The sequence below is a fragment of the Scyliorhinus canicula genome, chromosome 3 (genome assembly GCF_902713615.1).
Source record: "Scyliorhinus canicula chromosome 3, sScyCan1.1, whole genome shotgun sequence".
NCBI classification, from domain to species: domain Eukaryota; kingdom Metazoa; phylum Chordata; class Chondrichthyes; order Carcharhiniformes; family Scyliorhinidae; genus Scyliorhinus; species Scyliorhinus canicula.
In genome coordinates this window covers 73832753-73848316 of record NC_052148.1, presented here as the reverse complement: position 1 = coordinate 73848316, position 15564 = coordinate 73832753, and the positions used below count along the sequence as shown (strand labels likewise).

General features: G+C 43.8%; 1 protein-coding gene across 4 annotated transcripts in view; it reads right to left on the bottom strand.

Moving 5' to 3' along the window:
• Positions 1-15564, bottom strand: part of tln1 (talin 1) — a 287368-nt gene that overhangs the window by 160213 nt on the left and 111591 nt on the right. For all 4 annotated transcript variants that reach the window (XM_038790731.1, XM_038790732.1, XM_038790733.1 and 1 more), the window contains one exon: positions 868-1025. In XM_038790731.1, coding sequence (XP_038646659.1) covers positions 868-997 — 130 coding nt within the window. In that variant the 5' untranslated portion in view covers positions 998-1025. The remainder of the gene's footprint in view (positions 1-867; positions 1026-15564) is intronic.

Genomic DNA, 15564 nt, shown 5'->3' with positions numbered 1-15564 from the left:
AACGTTCATTAAGTTAAGATGAACATTCTTCCAAGATTCTTGTTTGTGTTTCAATGTCTCCCAGTCTTTCTTCCTAATTCTTCCTAATTAGTAGGGTCAACAGGTTCATTTTGACTTTGTTTGGACGGATAAGACCCTCCAGCATTGAAGGGCTTTCTTGCAGAGGGATAGGCAGTTGTGGGGTTGGCATTACCTAATTTGATGGATTATGACTGGGTGGCGTGCATCGAGACAGTGCAGGGATGGGTTAAGGATCTGGGGCTGGAGTGGGATGGCTGGAGGAAGCTTCTTGTGTAGGTTTGAAGCTTGAGGGCACTTGATACTGCTTCTCTTCTGTTCTCTTGGGCCAGGTTCACTTTGAGCCCAGTGCTAATAGCCTCTGAGGATGTGGAATCAATTCAGACAGCACTTTAAATTAGGATCTATGTCGCTATTGGTGCTGATCTGAGAGAATCATAGGCTTATACTGGCTGGAATGGATTCATCACATAAGATCTAGGAGAGGGAAGGATCTGAGAGGTTTACAGATTTGTACATGGAGGATAGGTTTGCTGGGCTGGAGGAGACATTCCAACTCCCGGGAGGAATGTTTTTGATATTTGCAGGTGCAGAACTTTGCAATGCAAGGAACTTTCTTTGTTTCCTTGATTCGCTTATGGATAGAGTGCTGTTCCTTGACGAGCTAGGGGAAGGGAGGGTATCAGATGTATATGGGCAGATGATGGCTATGGAGAAGGCTTGACTAGAGGAAGTAAAAGGGAAATGGGAGGAAGAAACTTATGGTGAAGTGTTGACCTCAGCAGCATTTTTGAGTGTATTGGAAAGTGACATGAACTGTTCAACAAGGGGTGGGGTTCTGTGACTTACGCTGTCCCATCTGTGCTTCAGGAACCCGATCACGGATCATTCGACAGGCATCATACACCATTGTCGAGGGTTCAAACTGCATCGTTTTGATGGCATTCCCAACAGCAATCTTCAATGATAAGACAACCATTGTGTCTTCTTTCACTACACAAGATCAACTGTGGAGAAAAAAAATCAAAGTTTAAACAGTTCCAACAGCGGTTATACTCTTTTGCCCACAGAATACAACATTTATCAGTAAAGTGTACGATTTATCTCAAAGAGATAGTTTTTTAGATCAGTGCACTGGGAAAATAGAACATTTTCTAAAGTGGCTTAGTATTTTGTTTTATATAGAAGTAAATAATCTGCTTAACCTAATCGATGTATATAAATGCATGCCCATGGGCAGCACAGTGGCTAGTGCTGCTGCCTCGCGGTCCCGAGGTCCCAGGTTCGATCCCAGTTCTAGGTCATTGTCCGTGTGGCGTTTGCACATTCTCCCGAGTCTGCATAGATTTCGCCCCCACAACTCAAAAGAGATGTGCAGGCTCGGTGGATTGGCCACGCTAAATTGTTCCTTAATTGGAAAAAATTAATTGGGTACTCTAAATTCATTTTTTTTTTTAAAATAAAAATAAATGCGTATCCATAATAATATACTGTAAAATACTATAAGCGGTAACGTAACCCATCAGGGTATTTTAAAACATTCACAACATTCTCAAAGCACAGAACACAGGAGCTGAATATATTTCCCTTCAGAACAATGAAATGTCTTTTCCCTTCTCAGGTTGGAGAATTTTCAGTTACTGTTCATCGCCCTGTCACAGCACAGGGCTTTGTTTATGAATTCCTCCCCTACTTTAAAATCATTTGTTTCAAATGTTCATGATGAACAACTTGTATTAAGCATTTGCAGCATAGTAATTTGCAAACCACCCAGCAATTCGCAAAAGTCCATTAAAAAATAAAGCAGCCAGGTTCTCCCAGAGGCGGAGGACAAATGTGAACGGCGCCAGTGGGGCCCGGCCAGCCACACCAACATGTTTTGGGCTTGCCCCAAACTTGCAGAGTTTTGGACGGCCTTCTCCAAGGCAATATCCAAGGTTGTGGGGGTGAGGGTGAAGCCATGCCCAATAGTGGCAATCTTCAGGGTATCAGAACAGCCAAAGCTACACATGGGGAAGGGGGCCAATGACCTGGCTTTCGCTTCCCTAATCGCATGCCGGAGAATCCTGCTCGGCTGGCGATCGGCAGCACCACCCACAACAGCAAACTGGCTAGCCGATCTTTCGGAATCTCTCCACCTGGAGAAGATATAATACGCCATCCGAGGTTGGAGGAAGGCTTCCTTACTGCATGGGGGCACTTTCTCAATCTTCCAAAACCTGCTCGAGGCCAACAACAGCCAGTAGAGGGGGGAACTGGAAGTATTAGAGAGGGGTAAAAAACAAAAGACAAGGAACAATGCCAGGGGCATACAACCCGGGGGGGGAAGGGGGCAGAGAGTTTGAGACGGACAACACGGGGTGGGGGGGGGGAACCAAACCCCCCCACTCATCCACAAAAATAACACAGCTGAAGCTGACAAAGGGAGGAGGGGGGGGGGGGGGGGAGAAAGCGCGCACCCCCCCCCCTCCCGGTATCAACCAGGAAGGATAGCAAGGGGGGTGGGCGGGGGGGGGAGACGGGGAGGGTTTATGGAAAGGGGGCTGGGAGAGGGGAAGGTGCAGGGGAGGGGAGGAAGGACACGCCGAACTAGACAGCTGCAATCTGTAAATAAAGTAAGATAAAAGCCTTTTTTGTGTTACACTGTACAAGAAATAAACACGAACGTTAATGTACATAATGTTGAAAATGCCAATATAAAGATTTTTTAAAAAGCAAACACTGATGTGCTAAACGCTATGTCAAAGATTTTGGACCAGCTGACCCACACTGCGGCTAACAGAAATAGTCTCTTGCATTATTTGCTGTCCCTCAACAAAGTTACTTACTTTGAAACAAAATAGCCACAAAACAATTCTTGTTCAAGCAGTTACATGCGCACTGTGAAGTGAAATGATCACGTCAAAAAAAATAATTGCAGATGGTAGTTGCAAAACAAGTCTGTGAAAACAATTGTTTCAAACAGGAACATGCGCTCTACCACTATCCCTTCAAGTCATCTGCACCATTAGTGGTAGTAAAGGAATGTCTATTTGAGGATCAAGCTATTTATTTTTAACCAAACTGCTTTTGTGGTTACAACATGGACACAAATAATCTCAGCCAAACAGGAGAGGTTACTATGATCGAAAATTTCTATCTTGCAGAACAAAATATACAGAATGATAGTGAAGTTATTTAATATCAATCAGCATTTAGTATTCTAAACAGTTGCCATAGCTTCTATTGTTCACAGTATCTAAAAATAGTTTGGTCAATAAAGATACTGGAAGATTGCGGGGGGGGGGGGGGGGTTATTTTATTTTCTGGTAACCATGAATCACATTATAGATTATGGAATGATTGATTAGCTGCATACAATACAGATGGGAGATTGTAAATATGCCTTCAATTGTCCCTCCAGATGGATCCTCTTGCTTACAGCTGCACACAAACCACTTCCTGTTCGCGTTTCATACTTTCAACACAGTACAGCAATTAGAGAGAGCAGCAGCAGAGTGGAGACGACGAGGCCCAAGCGTGACAAGGAATCAGTACTAACTTAGGAATTTGGTGGAGGTGAGAATTTAGTGCATGGTGCGGGGGGTGGTACGGAGTTTTATATTTTTTTCAGCCTCCAGTATCTCGTGAATGTTCGAAGACATCTATTAGGTGAGGAGGTAGATGGTTGATGGTGCGTTTGAAGATTTTCTCCCTCTAAGCAACATTAAGTAGCAAGATTCGCACAGCACAAGTGCCAGCTAGGTGACGATATCTCCCCTTGACATTCAATGGCATTACCCATTGCTGAATCTCCCACTATTAACATCCTTGGGGTATCAAGACTAAAGTGGGCCAGCAATATAAATACTGTGGTTACAAAAGCAGATCAGAGGCTGGGAATCTCTGTACAGAATAACTCACCAAAGAATAATAACTCTCCAAAGCCTGTACCATCATCAAAGCACAAGTCAGGTATTCCATCACACCAAGATGCTCTACACCATCCAGGACAAAGCAACACACTTGATTGGCACCCTATTCACCAGCTTCAATATTCACTGTGTCCACCACCGATGCACCATGACAGCTGTGTGTACCATCTACAAAATGCACTCCAGTAACTCGCCAAGGCTCCTTCGACAGCAACTTCCAAACCCACCATCTCCTTCGTGGAATGATGAGCTCAGCAGATACATGAAAACATCATCACCTGCAGGTTCCCCCACAAGTCACTCACCATCTTGACTTGGAAATATATTGCCATTCCTTCAATGTTGCTGGACAAATTCTTGGAACTTCCTCCCTAGTAGCACTGTGGGTATACCTACAACACCACCTCATTAGCTCATCACCATCTTCTCAAGGTAATTAGGGAGGAGCAATAAATCCTGGCCTCCCCAACAGCACCCACATTCCATGAAATAAATAAAATAAAATGGGACAGTAGTTTAACTGGTATTGTGACGATCTAAGCACGGCATTAAATTTACAGCTTAGCTAGTTCAACTACTTAATATAACTACAAATAACAATTGGGTTATTTCTAAATTTGAAACCTAATTAGTTAAATAAAACACAATAAAGACGGCAGGGCAGGTGATGCTTTGCAATAATACCATGTGGAAACTGGAGGACAACAGTGTGATCCACAGCAACCACACCTGCAGTTAAGTGTCTGCCACTTAACAACCTTCAGTTCAAAGTCAATGAGCTGGAGTCAGAGCTTCAGACATTGCAATGCATCAGGGAGGGGAAAAATTACCTGGACATTGCCTCTAGGAGGCAGTCACATCCCATAGGCCGAGTCCTTCCAATTTGGTCTCTGGTCAGGGACAGAAGGGTATGATGGTCGGTCAGCAAGGGAGGTAAGGGGATCTAGATGGTAGCAATGGACGACTTCAACCCCTGCAATTGTCCAACTAGTTTGAGGTTCTTGTAGCTGGTGTGGCTGAGAACAGGGGCTGCAGAGTGCATGACAAAACTGACCACGTATTTGCTGTCGCCGCTGTAATTCGCGCTGGCGATAAGAGCCTTTGGCGATGACCCTTAGGGGGTCACTGGAGTGGCAGGGATTGTGAGGGGGAGTAGGGAAAACCTGCAGTTAAGTTTTCACGAACAGCGGCAGGTCATCTGCACAGGTTTCACTGTGTGCAGATGACCTGCTGCTGTTCGTATCGGACCATTGGAGAGTATGGGGCGAATTATGGGCATACTAGAGAAGTTCAGGAGCTTCTCGGGCTATAAGCTGAATATCGGAAACAGTGGAGTGTTTCCAGTGAATATGGTGGTTTGGGGAGACAATCTTAGGGTGTTGCACCATTTAGGGTTTTCAGGGACAGGCAAAGGTATTTGGGGATTCAGAGGATGGGGGAAGTGGGTGACGATGCACAAATGGAACCTGGCAAAGTTGGTGGAGGAGGTTAAGGAGGATTTTAGGATGTGTTACACCTGACATTGGCGGGGAGGGCTCAGGTGACAAAAATGAGCATTCTGCCAAGGTTCTTGTTTGTATTCCAAACCCTCCCAACTCTTCATTCCGAAGGCCTTTTTCCAGAAACTGAATGCAGCAATTTTGGAAGTTCACATGGGAGAGGACGGATCCTAGGGAGAAGAGGGCCCTGCTACAGAGGCAGAGAATGGGGTTGGTGTTACCAAATCTGTTGCACTATGATTGGGTGACAAATGCAGTGAAGGTGAGGCAGTGACGGGAAGGAGGAGGGTTAGGATAGAGGAAGAGTCCTGAAGGGTGTCCAGCCCGAGGCCATGATGACGGTGGCGCTTTCACTGGCATCGAGGTTACACAGCGAGACCAGTGGTACAGTCCACGATTAGAGTGTGCAACGAGTTGAGGTGACACTTTAGGATGGAGGGGATATCGGTTATAACACCGCTGTGTGGGAACTATGGATTGAAGCCGGGGGATATGGATGGCATGTATAGGAAGTGGAGAGAGGTGGGGCCGGTGAGGGCAAGGGATTTATATTTGGAGGAGAGATTTTGCAAGTTTGGAGGAGCTGAGGGAGAGGTTGGAGCTTCCGAATGAAAGTGAATTCAGGTATATGCAAGCGAGGGACTTTGAGCGGAAGGAATGGAGAGGGTTTCCCAAGCTGCCAGAGTATACACTGTTGGAGTGGTTGCTACTCCCAGATGTAGAAGGGGAGGGTAGGATTAGGGATATGTACGGGTGGCTAGGGGAGAAGGGGGGAGTGCAGGTGGTGAGGATCAATAAATGGGAGGAGGAGTTGGGTGGGGGGGGGGGAAAGAGATAGGATGGGATGTGTAGAGTGAGGTGATGCACAGGGTGAATTTGACCTTGTGTGCCAGGATGTGTTTGATTCAGTTTAAAGTGGTGCATAGGGTGCATATGATTTGGGCGAGGATGAGTGGGTTCTTCCAGAGGGTGGCAGATAAGTTCTGGGTCTGTGAGACGTTGGAGAGATACTGGGAGAGGGTGTTTGAGATGCTATCAAAGACTGTGGGAGTAGAGGCCCGGCTGGACCTTATGGTGGTGATTTTTGGGTTGTCAGTAATGCTGCAGCTGATGGAGGTGGACCTGTATAACTTCCTCTGGCTGGAGAAGATGATCAAGTTTGAATTGAGATCAACGTAGAGCTTTGAGACACGTTGTGGAATGTTCATGACCATGTTGAAGAATTCTGTGTCGTCGGGGGGGGGGGGGGGGGGGGGGGGGGGGGGGGTGGTGAAAAAACCTGCACAAACTGTGGGGTGTGGAGAATGTTTTTTGAATACGTTTGCAATAAAATACATTGACATAAAAAAAAAGAAAACTGACTACGGCACCGTGGTGCAGGAAGCGATTCAGGTGGATAAAGTAAAAATGAAGGTATTTATAGTAGGGAATGGTACAGTTAGGAGGATAGACTGTGGTCTCTGCAGCTGACAGCATGAGTTCTGAACATCGTGTTGCCTGGCTGGTGCCAGGGTTAAGGATATTTCCTTCAGGCTGGAGAGGAACTTGGGAGTGGGAGATAGAGGATCCAGTTGTTGAAAGATACCAATGATATAGGTTGAACTATGAAAGAGACTGCTGAGGGAGTATGAGCAGCTTGGGTTAAATTTAAAAAACACAACCACACAAGGTAATGTCTGGAGTACTAGCAAAACTGCGAGCCACTGACATGGGGAAAATAAGATCAAAGAGTTGAAAGTGTGGCTCATAGATTATTGTTGGTGTAATGGATTTTGATTCATGAGACACTGGCAGTAGAGGGGAAAGAGGAAGCTGTACCACTGTGACTGTCTTCACCTGAACCATGCAGAGACCAGCTGTGAAGCAACTACATGAATAAATAGGTAGAATTCATATGCTTTTTGGATATTATACTTTGGAATTGAGTAAACGTACACATTCATGTTCAGTTATTTTTAATTAATAATTGATAATCTTTATTGACACAAGTAGGCTTACATGACTCCGCACAGATAGTGACCCAAGCCGAGAATCGAACCTTGGTTCCTGGCACTGTGAAGCAATAGTGCTAATCACTGTGCTACCGTGCTTACCCAGAAGCCTTAAAGCATATACATGAACAGCAGTGGCTGACAGTTTTGATTTCAACAGACATCATCTGTACCATGCGCAAAGTAACACCAAAGCCATTCAAATTCTATTCACACTAAAAAAAAGCTCTAAAGCCATTTTCAAAGTAACTTTAAACATTTTTAGGATGGTCTTTGTTTTTATCTATTCAGGAGTTATTATTAGATCATAGCTCAGCAAATTAGAGAAGCAGACTTCACAAAATCTTTTTCTCTATTAAAAGTTTAAAATAATTTCTATAAAAATAGAAACAATTGTAAGTAAAAAGGAAAGATATTAAGGGCATATTTAAGAATATGACGACCATATATAGGCTCACAGCGTGGATAATAAACCATTTTAACAATTAAATAGTGAATAATAAGAACACATCTAAGAGGAGTTAATTAAAGAGGCAATGCCGATTGCTGCTTAAGAATGACGTAACCTGGTTTAGAAACTGTTCCAGTTTCCTTTCAGAACATCAGGAATATTGTAGAAGGGCAATGGGTGTGCCCCTTCAACTTTTCTCCAGCTGTCAAGGAGTTGGATATCAAAGCAGACAGCTTTATTAACCAACGGCAATAACTGATTTACTCAGGATTTCGGGTAAAACATGTCTTTAAATACTGATGGTTATTCTTCAATTGATATTAGCTGTGGCTTTGTATTATTAAAGATTTGCTGGATTCTGCATTAGAACCAAGATAATATTTGTTGTCTTTTATAGTTATTAACGTTGCAATGTACTCATCCACTTTCAAATGCACTGCGTGTTTAAAAAAAGTCTTAACATGGTGGCACAGTGGTTAACACCGCGCTGAGGACCCAGGTTCGAATCCCGGTCCTGGGTCACTATGTGTATGTGTGGAGTTTACACATTCTCCCCGTGTCTGCATGGGTTTCACCCCCACAACCCAAACATGTACAGAGTAGGTGGATTGGCCATGCTAAATTGCCCCTCAAGTGGAAAAAAATAATTGTATACTCTAAATTGATTTTTAAGAAAAAGGTCTCAACCAACTTGAATAAATGTGTAAACGTATAACCTCTCTTATAGTCTTCTGCATGCAGTATAAGATTGCACCTCTCTTGTATTTTCTGAACGGGGGAAGAGACAATTTTTGGAGAAACACCCTAAACTCTTATAATATCCGGGCATTATTTCACAGACTATCTGGAAAGGTAACATCTCTTTCCTTGAGGGAGACGTGGTTCACTTTCCCAGATCAAAAATATGAAATGGTGAACAGAGTGCAACTGGGAGTGGCAGAATGTATTAGCAAATATGGTCAGAGTAGGGAAAAAAGGGCTTTAAACTAACAGAGGATCAGGTGAAAGGAGATTTATAAATCCAACGATAAAAGTTGAGACGATAGGAAAATGCATTGGATGCTGGAAAATAATCTGAGTGAGACAGGAAGGGATAGAGCGCTCAGGGATAATAATGCATAGCGTAACCATGCAGGGAATTATTTTTAAAAATTAAGTCACTAACCAAATCCGTGGAGCATTTACAAGTAGATGAACTTGTGGCACAAATAAAGATAAATGGTTTAGACCTAATCACCAATACAGAGATATGGTTGCAAGGTGACCAAGATAAGTAGTCAAATATTCCATGGTACACTACATTTTGAAAAGACAGGCAGAATGGAAAAGCAGGATAGCCCTGATATTAAAGGATTATATGAGGACATTAATGAGAAATGATCTTGGCTCAGAAGATCAGCAAGTACGATAAAGACGAGTGGAGATTAGGAATAACAAGGATCAGAAAATGCTGGTGGAAGTAGTTTGTAGGCCCCCAGACAGTAGTTACACTGCAGGAGAGCATTAAACAAGAAACTTTTGGAGCTTGTAATAAAGTCAGCATCACAGAATCTTTACGTTGTAGGAGGCCATTTGGCCCATCGAGTCTGCACTAGCTCTCAGAAGAGCACACCAAGTCCCACTCCCCTGCCTTATCCTCTTGCACATTCTTTTTAGATAGTAATCAAAATTTCTTTTGACTACCACAATCAAGCCTGCCTCCAACACCCTCTCAGGAAGTTTGTTCCCAACTGCAAAAGACGGCACGGTGGCAGTGTTTAGCACTACTGCCTCACAGCACCAGGGACCCAGGTTCAATTCCGGCCTCAGGTGACAGTCTGTGGAGTTTGCACTTTCTCTCCATGTCTGTCTGGGTTTCCTTCAGGTGCTCTGGTTTCCTCCCAATGTTAGGTGGATTGGCCATGCTCTTAGTGCCCAAAAGGTTAGGTAGGGTTGCTGGGTGATTGAGTGGAGGCGTGGGCTTGGATAGGGTGTTCTTTCCATGGGCCAGTGCTGACCTGATGGGTCAAATGGCCTCTTTCTGCACTGTAAATTCTATGATTCTATAATCATCCTCATACTTTTACTCCTTTTGCCAATTATTTTGAATCTCTATGTCACTCCCCCACTATCCACCTTCACTGCTTTCCATTTCTCTCTTAGTGTTGTCTCTGCTGTTTGGCCTTTCACATCTTTTGTTCTCTCTGGGGACTGCCATTAGCACTCTTTCCCCTTGGTATCTGTGGCCATTAGCACCCGGTTTCCGAGTTTCTGTGGCTATGACTCATCTTTCTCCCTCCACAGTCTAGATATTTCCTACTTTCTCTGTCTGTTAGCTTTGACAAAGAGTCACTGGACTCAAAATGCTAGCTCTTTTCTTTCCCAAGAGATGCTGCCAGACTTGCTGAGATTTTCCAGCATTTTCTCTTTCGATTTTGAATCTGTGCCCTGTAACAGTTGAGGGATTTTAATCTTCATATAGACTGGACCAATCGGATTTGGAAAGGTTGCCTGACAGATGGCAGAAGGCAACAAAACAGCATTCAAATTATATATTATTTTAATAGGAAAATGTAACTTGAGCGATTTAACTTAATTCATTTATTTATGCATCAGGCAATGGCACAATACAAATATGACATAATATGAATCTGGGACAATTAAATGAACACAAGAAGAGACTTTAATCTCAATCTTTCTTACAGAAACATACTCAGCGTTGAACTTTTCCCGAAGGCACATTAACAATTTTGCAGGAGCTACGCATCAAGGAACAGCCCATAAAAAACTAAAACAATTTTTGGTTTGGAGATTTAACGATGCTTCCATCACAAAAATTTAAGGGAACAGCCAGAAGTTGGAACAGCACATTACTCAATTTATAATTGAAAAGTCCAGATTTCAAACAAATTCCAACTGGAAATTATGGAAATTTAAATACACCAATTTGATAAAGACACTGATTCAAAAGCAAAGTATTGCAGATGTTGGAAATCTGGAATTAAAAAAGTAAGCACTGGAAATAATGAGCAGGTATGGCAGCATCTGAAGAGCAAGTAGCAGAGTTGAGGGGCTAGATTCTCCATTATTGGGACTATGTCCCCACACCGGCATCAAAACGGTGGAGTTTCACACCAGAAGGACTGGCCTGAAAGGGGCACAGATTTCTAGCCCTGTATGGGGCTAGCAGGACCCGGCATAAATCCAACATCTTTTGGTGCAGATACAGGCCCCCACACTTCCCTGTCGGAATCCACGCATGCGCACGGCAGCAGCCTCCACCTGCCGCTCCGTGCTCCATGGCAGACTTGGACCATGAAGCTGGACCCTAAAAAGAAACCCCCCGATCGACCGTGCGCCGGTCCCTCCACGCCTGCACAAACATTCCCCGGCCGCCTATAAGGTCCCACCCTCCGGCCTCCGATTGGCCCGCCTCAGACCAGGGTGGCCATGGACCGAGTCCGCAGTCTCCACACGAGTACCCCGACCGGCTGGACCATATTAGATCAACGACGTCGGGACTTTGGCCGGTCAGGGACGGAGAATGGCGGAGCCGCCACTTTTCGGGGCCCGCAGAATCGGGGAAACCGACGCCGGTCCCGATTCCTTGCGGGAAAATGGATTCTCCGCCTCTGCGCCGGCTGCGATTTCGGCGTCAGGGTGCGTCACTGCTGAATATTTCCAGCATTTTCTGTTTAAGCTACGGCACTGATCTGATCAGTGTCAGAATAATTTACAGCTAATCAGAAAATAGTATAACAACTCCAATCCCAAAATCAGCGCTACACAGGTGCTCCTGCCTCATTTCTTAAAACTTGTATGTAAGCTTTACCCCCAGCGAACGTAACCGCTTCACAGCTGGAGGGGTCCAGCTGAGACGGAGCGGGAAAAAAGAAAGGGAGAGAGAACGGAAATTTGAACTTAGGCAAAGCAGCCTAATTCTTGCGGATGAACCAATTGCCATATATTTTCCCCACCGGTTTGCTAGGCAATCAGGTGTACAGGACTGTGAACTGGCTGAGGAAGAGTAGAAGTGAAAAGCAGTTTCAGACACCCTTGCTACTACCAGCCAGCTCAGAACATAGCACAATAGTTAGCACTATTGCTTCACAGCGTCAGGGACCCTGGTTTGATTGCTGGCTTAGGTCACTGTCTGTGTGGAGTCTGCACATTCTCCCAGTGTCTGCGTGGGTTTCCTCCGGGTGCGGTTTCTTCCCACAAGTCCGCAAAGATGTGCTTCTTGGGTGAATTGGACATTTTGAATCCTCCCTCTGTGTACCCGAACTGGCACGGAGTGTGGCGACTGGAGGATTTCCACAGTCACTTCATTGCAGTGTTAATGTTAGCCTATTTGTGACACTAATAAAGATCATTACAGCATAAAACAGGGAAGCTTGCCGAGTCAGCAAGAAAATGGTCAGATTCATATGCTAATTTACCATGGAATGCACTGCCTCAAAAGCAAACATTCAAACCTGCATATTTTTTCCAAAACCATCAACAACTTTCCGCATTAAACGCAGCACCAGACTTAATTATTCACAAGAGCAGTCTGCTCTGTTTCAGGAATCGTAAACTCTCTTCACTATACAAGATTGACAGCCGGCAAAGCCAATGTTTTGTCCCAGCTGTTGCAACTAGATCAAGAAACATTGGCTGGGATTTAACAGAATCCACCGGAACGGCCACCATTCCAGCGAACGCTGCCAGAGAGCTGCTGGTCATGGACTGGCTAGCAGATCTTGAAGGGCATGATTTCCATTGCTGGGGTCCTAAATCGTAGGAAATGCCAGACACTGGTTAGTTAAGTGTCTGTCATGTGAGAGTACCTTAAAGAAATGGGTGTTTTTATAGAACTGTAGTGGGTGTACCTTTAAGAAATGAGTGTTTATTACTGCAGTGATATCAGAGTGGGTGGAGCGGTGCTGTCTGTCTGCTTTACTTTTGTTTTTGGGCAGGCTGCTATAGAGTGAGGTTTTAGTTTTGTTTTCAGAGAGAAGAGATGCAGTGAAAGCCAACAGATGTGCATGGATCTCTCTACAAGCCAAAGAGTGTTCATTTGGGTGATTTCACAGGGATAACTGCTCTCATTAGAGAATTTAAACCTGATCTGTGTTAAAAGGGTCTTTTGTCTTCTGGATGTTGTTTGGGAAGTTATTAAGGATTACTTAGTGTTGTATTCTTTGGGGGTTGTATTTGAATTGATGGCTGCTAAGATGTTCTTAAAAAGATTAACTTGAGTTCATAGAATAAACATTGTTTTGCTTAAAAAAATACTTTTTGATTTCAAAAAGTAGGGGTTCGACTTTTACACAAGTAATGTTTTGGAGAGATTCAAATGCCCCCATCGCCCCGCTACCGCAGTTGTCAGGTGGGAGATTGTTTCCCACCAATCCTGGTCTGAAAAGTAGAACAAAAAGGAGCAAAATGCATTTTCATTTATAAATAAATAGTAACCTCCACGGAGACAGATATTAATTTCTGTACACTAAGTTCAGAAATGTGATTCTATCAGGTATGTTTGCATCAGCTGAGTTTGACTTCAGTTACAAGCGGGTGGAAAGCACAAAGTATTTAGATTTTTTTGGCTAAAAGTTGGCTGTCGACTTAGACACTAAGTATAGGAAAAATGAATGTTTTGTGCCCAAAGCCAGGAGTCAACTTTTACACAAAATTGACCATTCCTGAGCAGGTGCATGCTAAATAATTAACTTGCTTAGTAGGTTTGAAAAAAAAAAAAGATGCCCCCGACACAGTTACAAATAAATAAATTTGGTACTATAAGTAACGTGAATTTTACATAGCGCGAGGGATGGAGAGTGCATGAGTGAGGTCAGCTCTACTTCAATCCACTTGGGTTGGGCTGGTCATTATGGATTTGCACCACAAGCTTAATGCTGATCTGTTCATACTCATGTCAAACTTGAAAAGTCTAACTGCCCCTCGAGTCATGTTTATTAGATACCAGCTGCAGCCCAGTGAATCCCTCTTATAGTCAAGTCTAATGGGTGTGCTTCAAATAGATTCAAGGGATGTTTGTGCAGTACTAATTTTCAGATGAGATGTTAAGACTATGGTTCGATTTGCTCTTGCAGATGAATGTAAAAGACCCAATGGCACTATTTCAAAGAGTTTTCCCTAGTGTCCTAGCAACTAGTTCTCCCTAAACCAACATCACAAACAGAACATTTGACCATCATCCTATTGCTGTTTGTGGAAGCTGTGAAGCATAAATTCATTGCTACATTTTCTATTTTACAACAGTGACTTCACTTGGCTGTAAAACACTAAGGGACATTGAGGTTGTGGAAACAGGTTAGCCTTCCTTTCAGATACCAGTCACCAAATAAACTTACAGGGGAGGCAGTGGCGTAGCGGTATTGTCGCTCAACTAGTAAGCCAGAGACACAGAGTCAGGTTCGAATCCCACCATGGCAGTTGGTGAAATTTGAATTCAATTTTTAAAATTTGGAATTAAAATTTTGACCATGAAACCATTGTCGATTGTCGTAAGAACCCATCTGGTTCAATAATGTCCTTTAGAGAAGTAAATCTGTCGCCCTTACCTGGTCTGGCCTACATGTTACTCCAGATCCACAGCTATGTGGTTGACTCTTAAATGCCCCTCAAGGGCAATTAGGAATGGGCAATAAATGCTGGCCCAGCCAGTGACCCCCCACATCCCATGAACGAATAAAAGCATACATCTGCAATATTTGCTTCTTACAATGTAGTTTACCATTCACACCAGTTATACAACCAGTTTGGGGCTGGTTTAGCACAGTAGGCTAAATAGCTGGCTTGCAATGCAGAACAAGGCCAGCTAGCGCAGGTTCAATTCCCATACCAGCCTCCCCGAACAGGTGCCAGAATGTGGCGACTAGGGGCTTTTCATAGTAACTTCATTGAAGCCTACTTGTGATAATAAGTGATTATTATTATTATACAATCCTCTTTCATATTTTCAAACATTTTGCTACAATTTATCCTGTGATAGAGACATATTTCCAAGAAGTTTGCTTTTTAAATTGGAAGGATACTGAATTATTTGGGCACTTTCTTGGGAACTGGCCTGGGTTTAAACAAAATTAAGTACGCTTTGGACTGCGAGTAGACTGTCACATGACTTCAACTAAACAAACTGCAAGGCAGCTGAGGAGACAAGAACTATTTGTTTATTTGAACTTCAACTGCTGAGGGAAAATGTTAGTATTTTCAGAGGCTGAGGCGCCCTGGTGATTTTCTGGAAACTGAAAAAAGTTTTAGTTTTGAACTTGTATTTTGAACTCAGTTTTGGGAATAAACCAAAGAGAAGGTTGGCCAATTCACTCTTCCCTCAAATTCAGCATAGTTATCAGTATCCAGCTAGAAACCTTAATTTCAGTCTAACTAGTCTGTATTCAGAAACTGGAGAAGCTGAGAGAGATCCCAAAGACATTGATCCTGCTCTGTTCTCCTCAACACCAGTGCTCCCTTGGAAAGAACTTCCAGATAGCTACTGTGACCACAGAACTTCTAGATAGCTACTGGGTGGCACAGTAATAATATGGTTAACATTGTTGCCTCACAGCGCCAGGAACCCGGTTCAATTCCCGGCTTGGGTCACTTTCTGTGCAGAGTCTGCACATTATCCCAGCATCTGCATGGATTTCCTCCAGGTGCTCCAGTTTCCTCCCACAAGTCCCGAAAGACGTGCTTGTTAGGTGATTTGG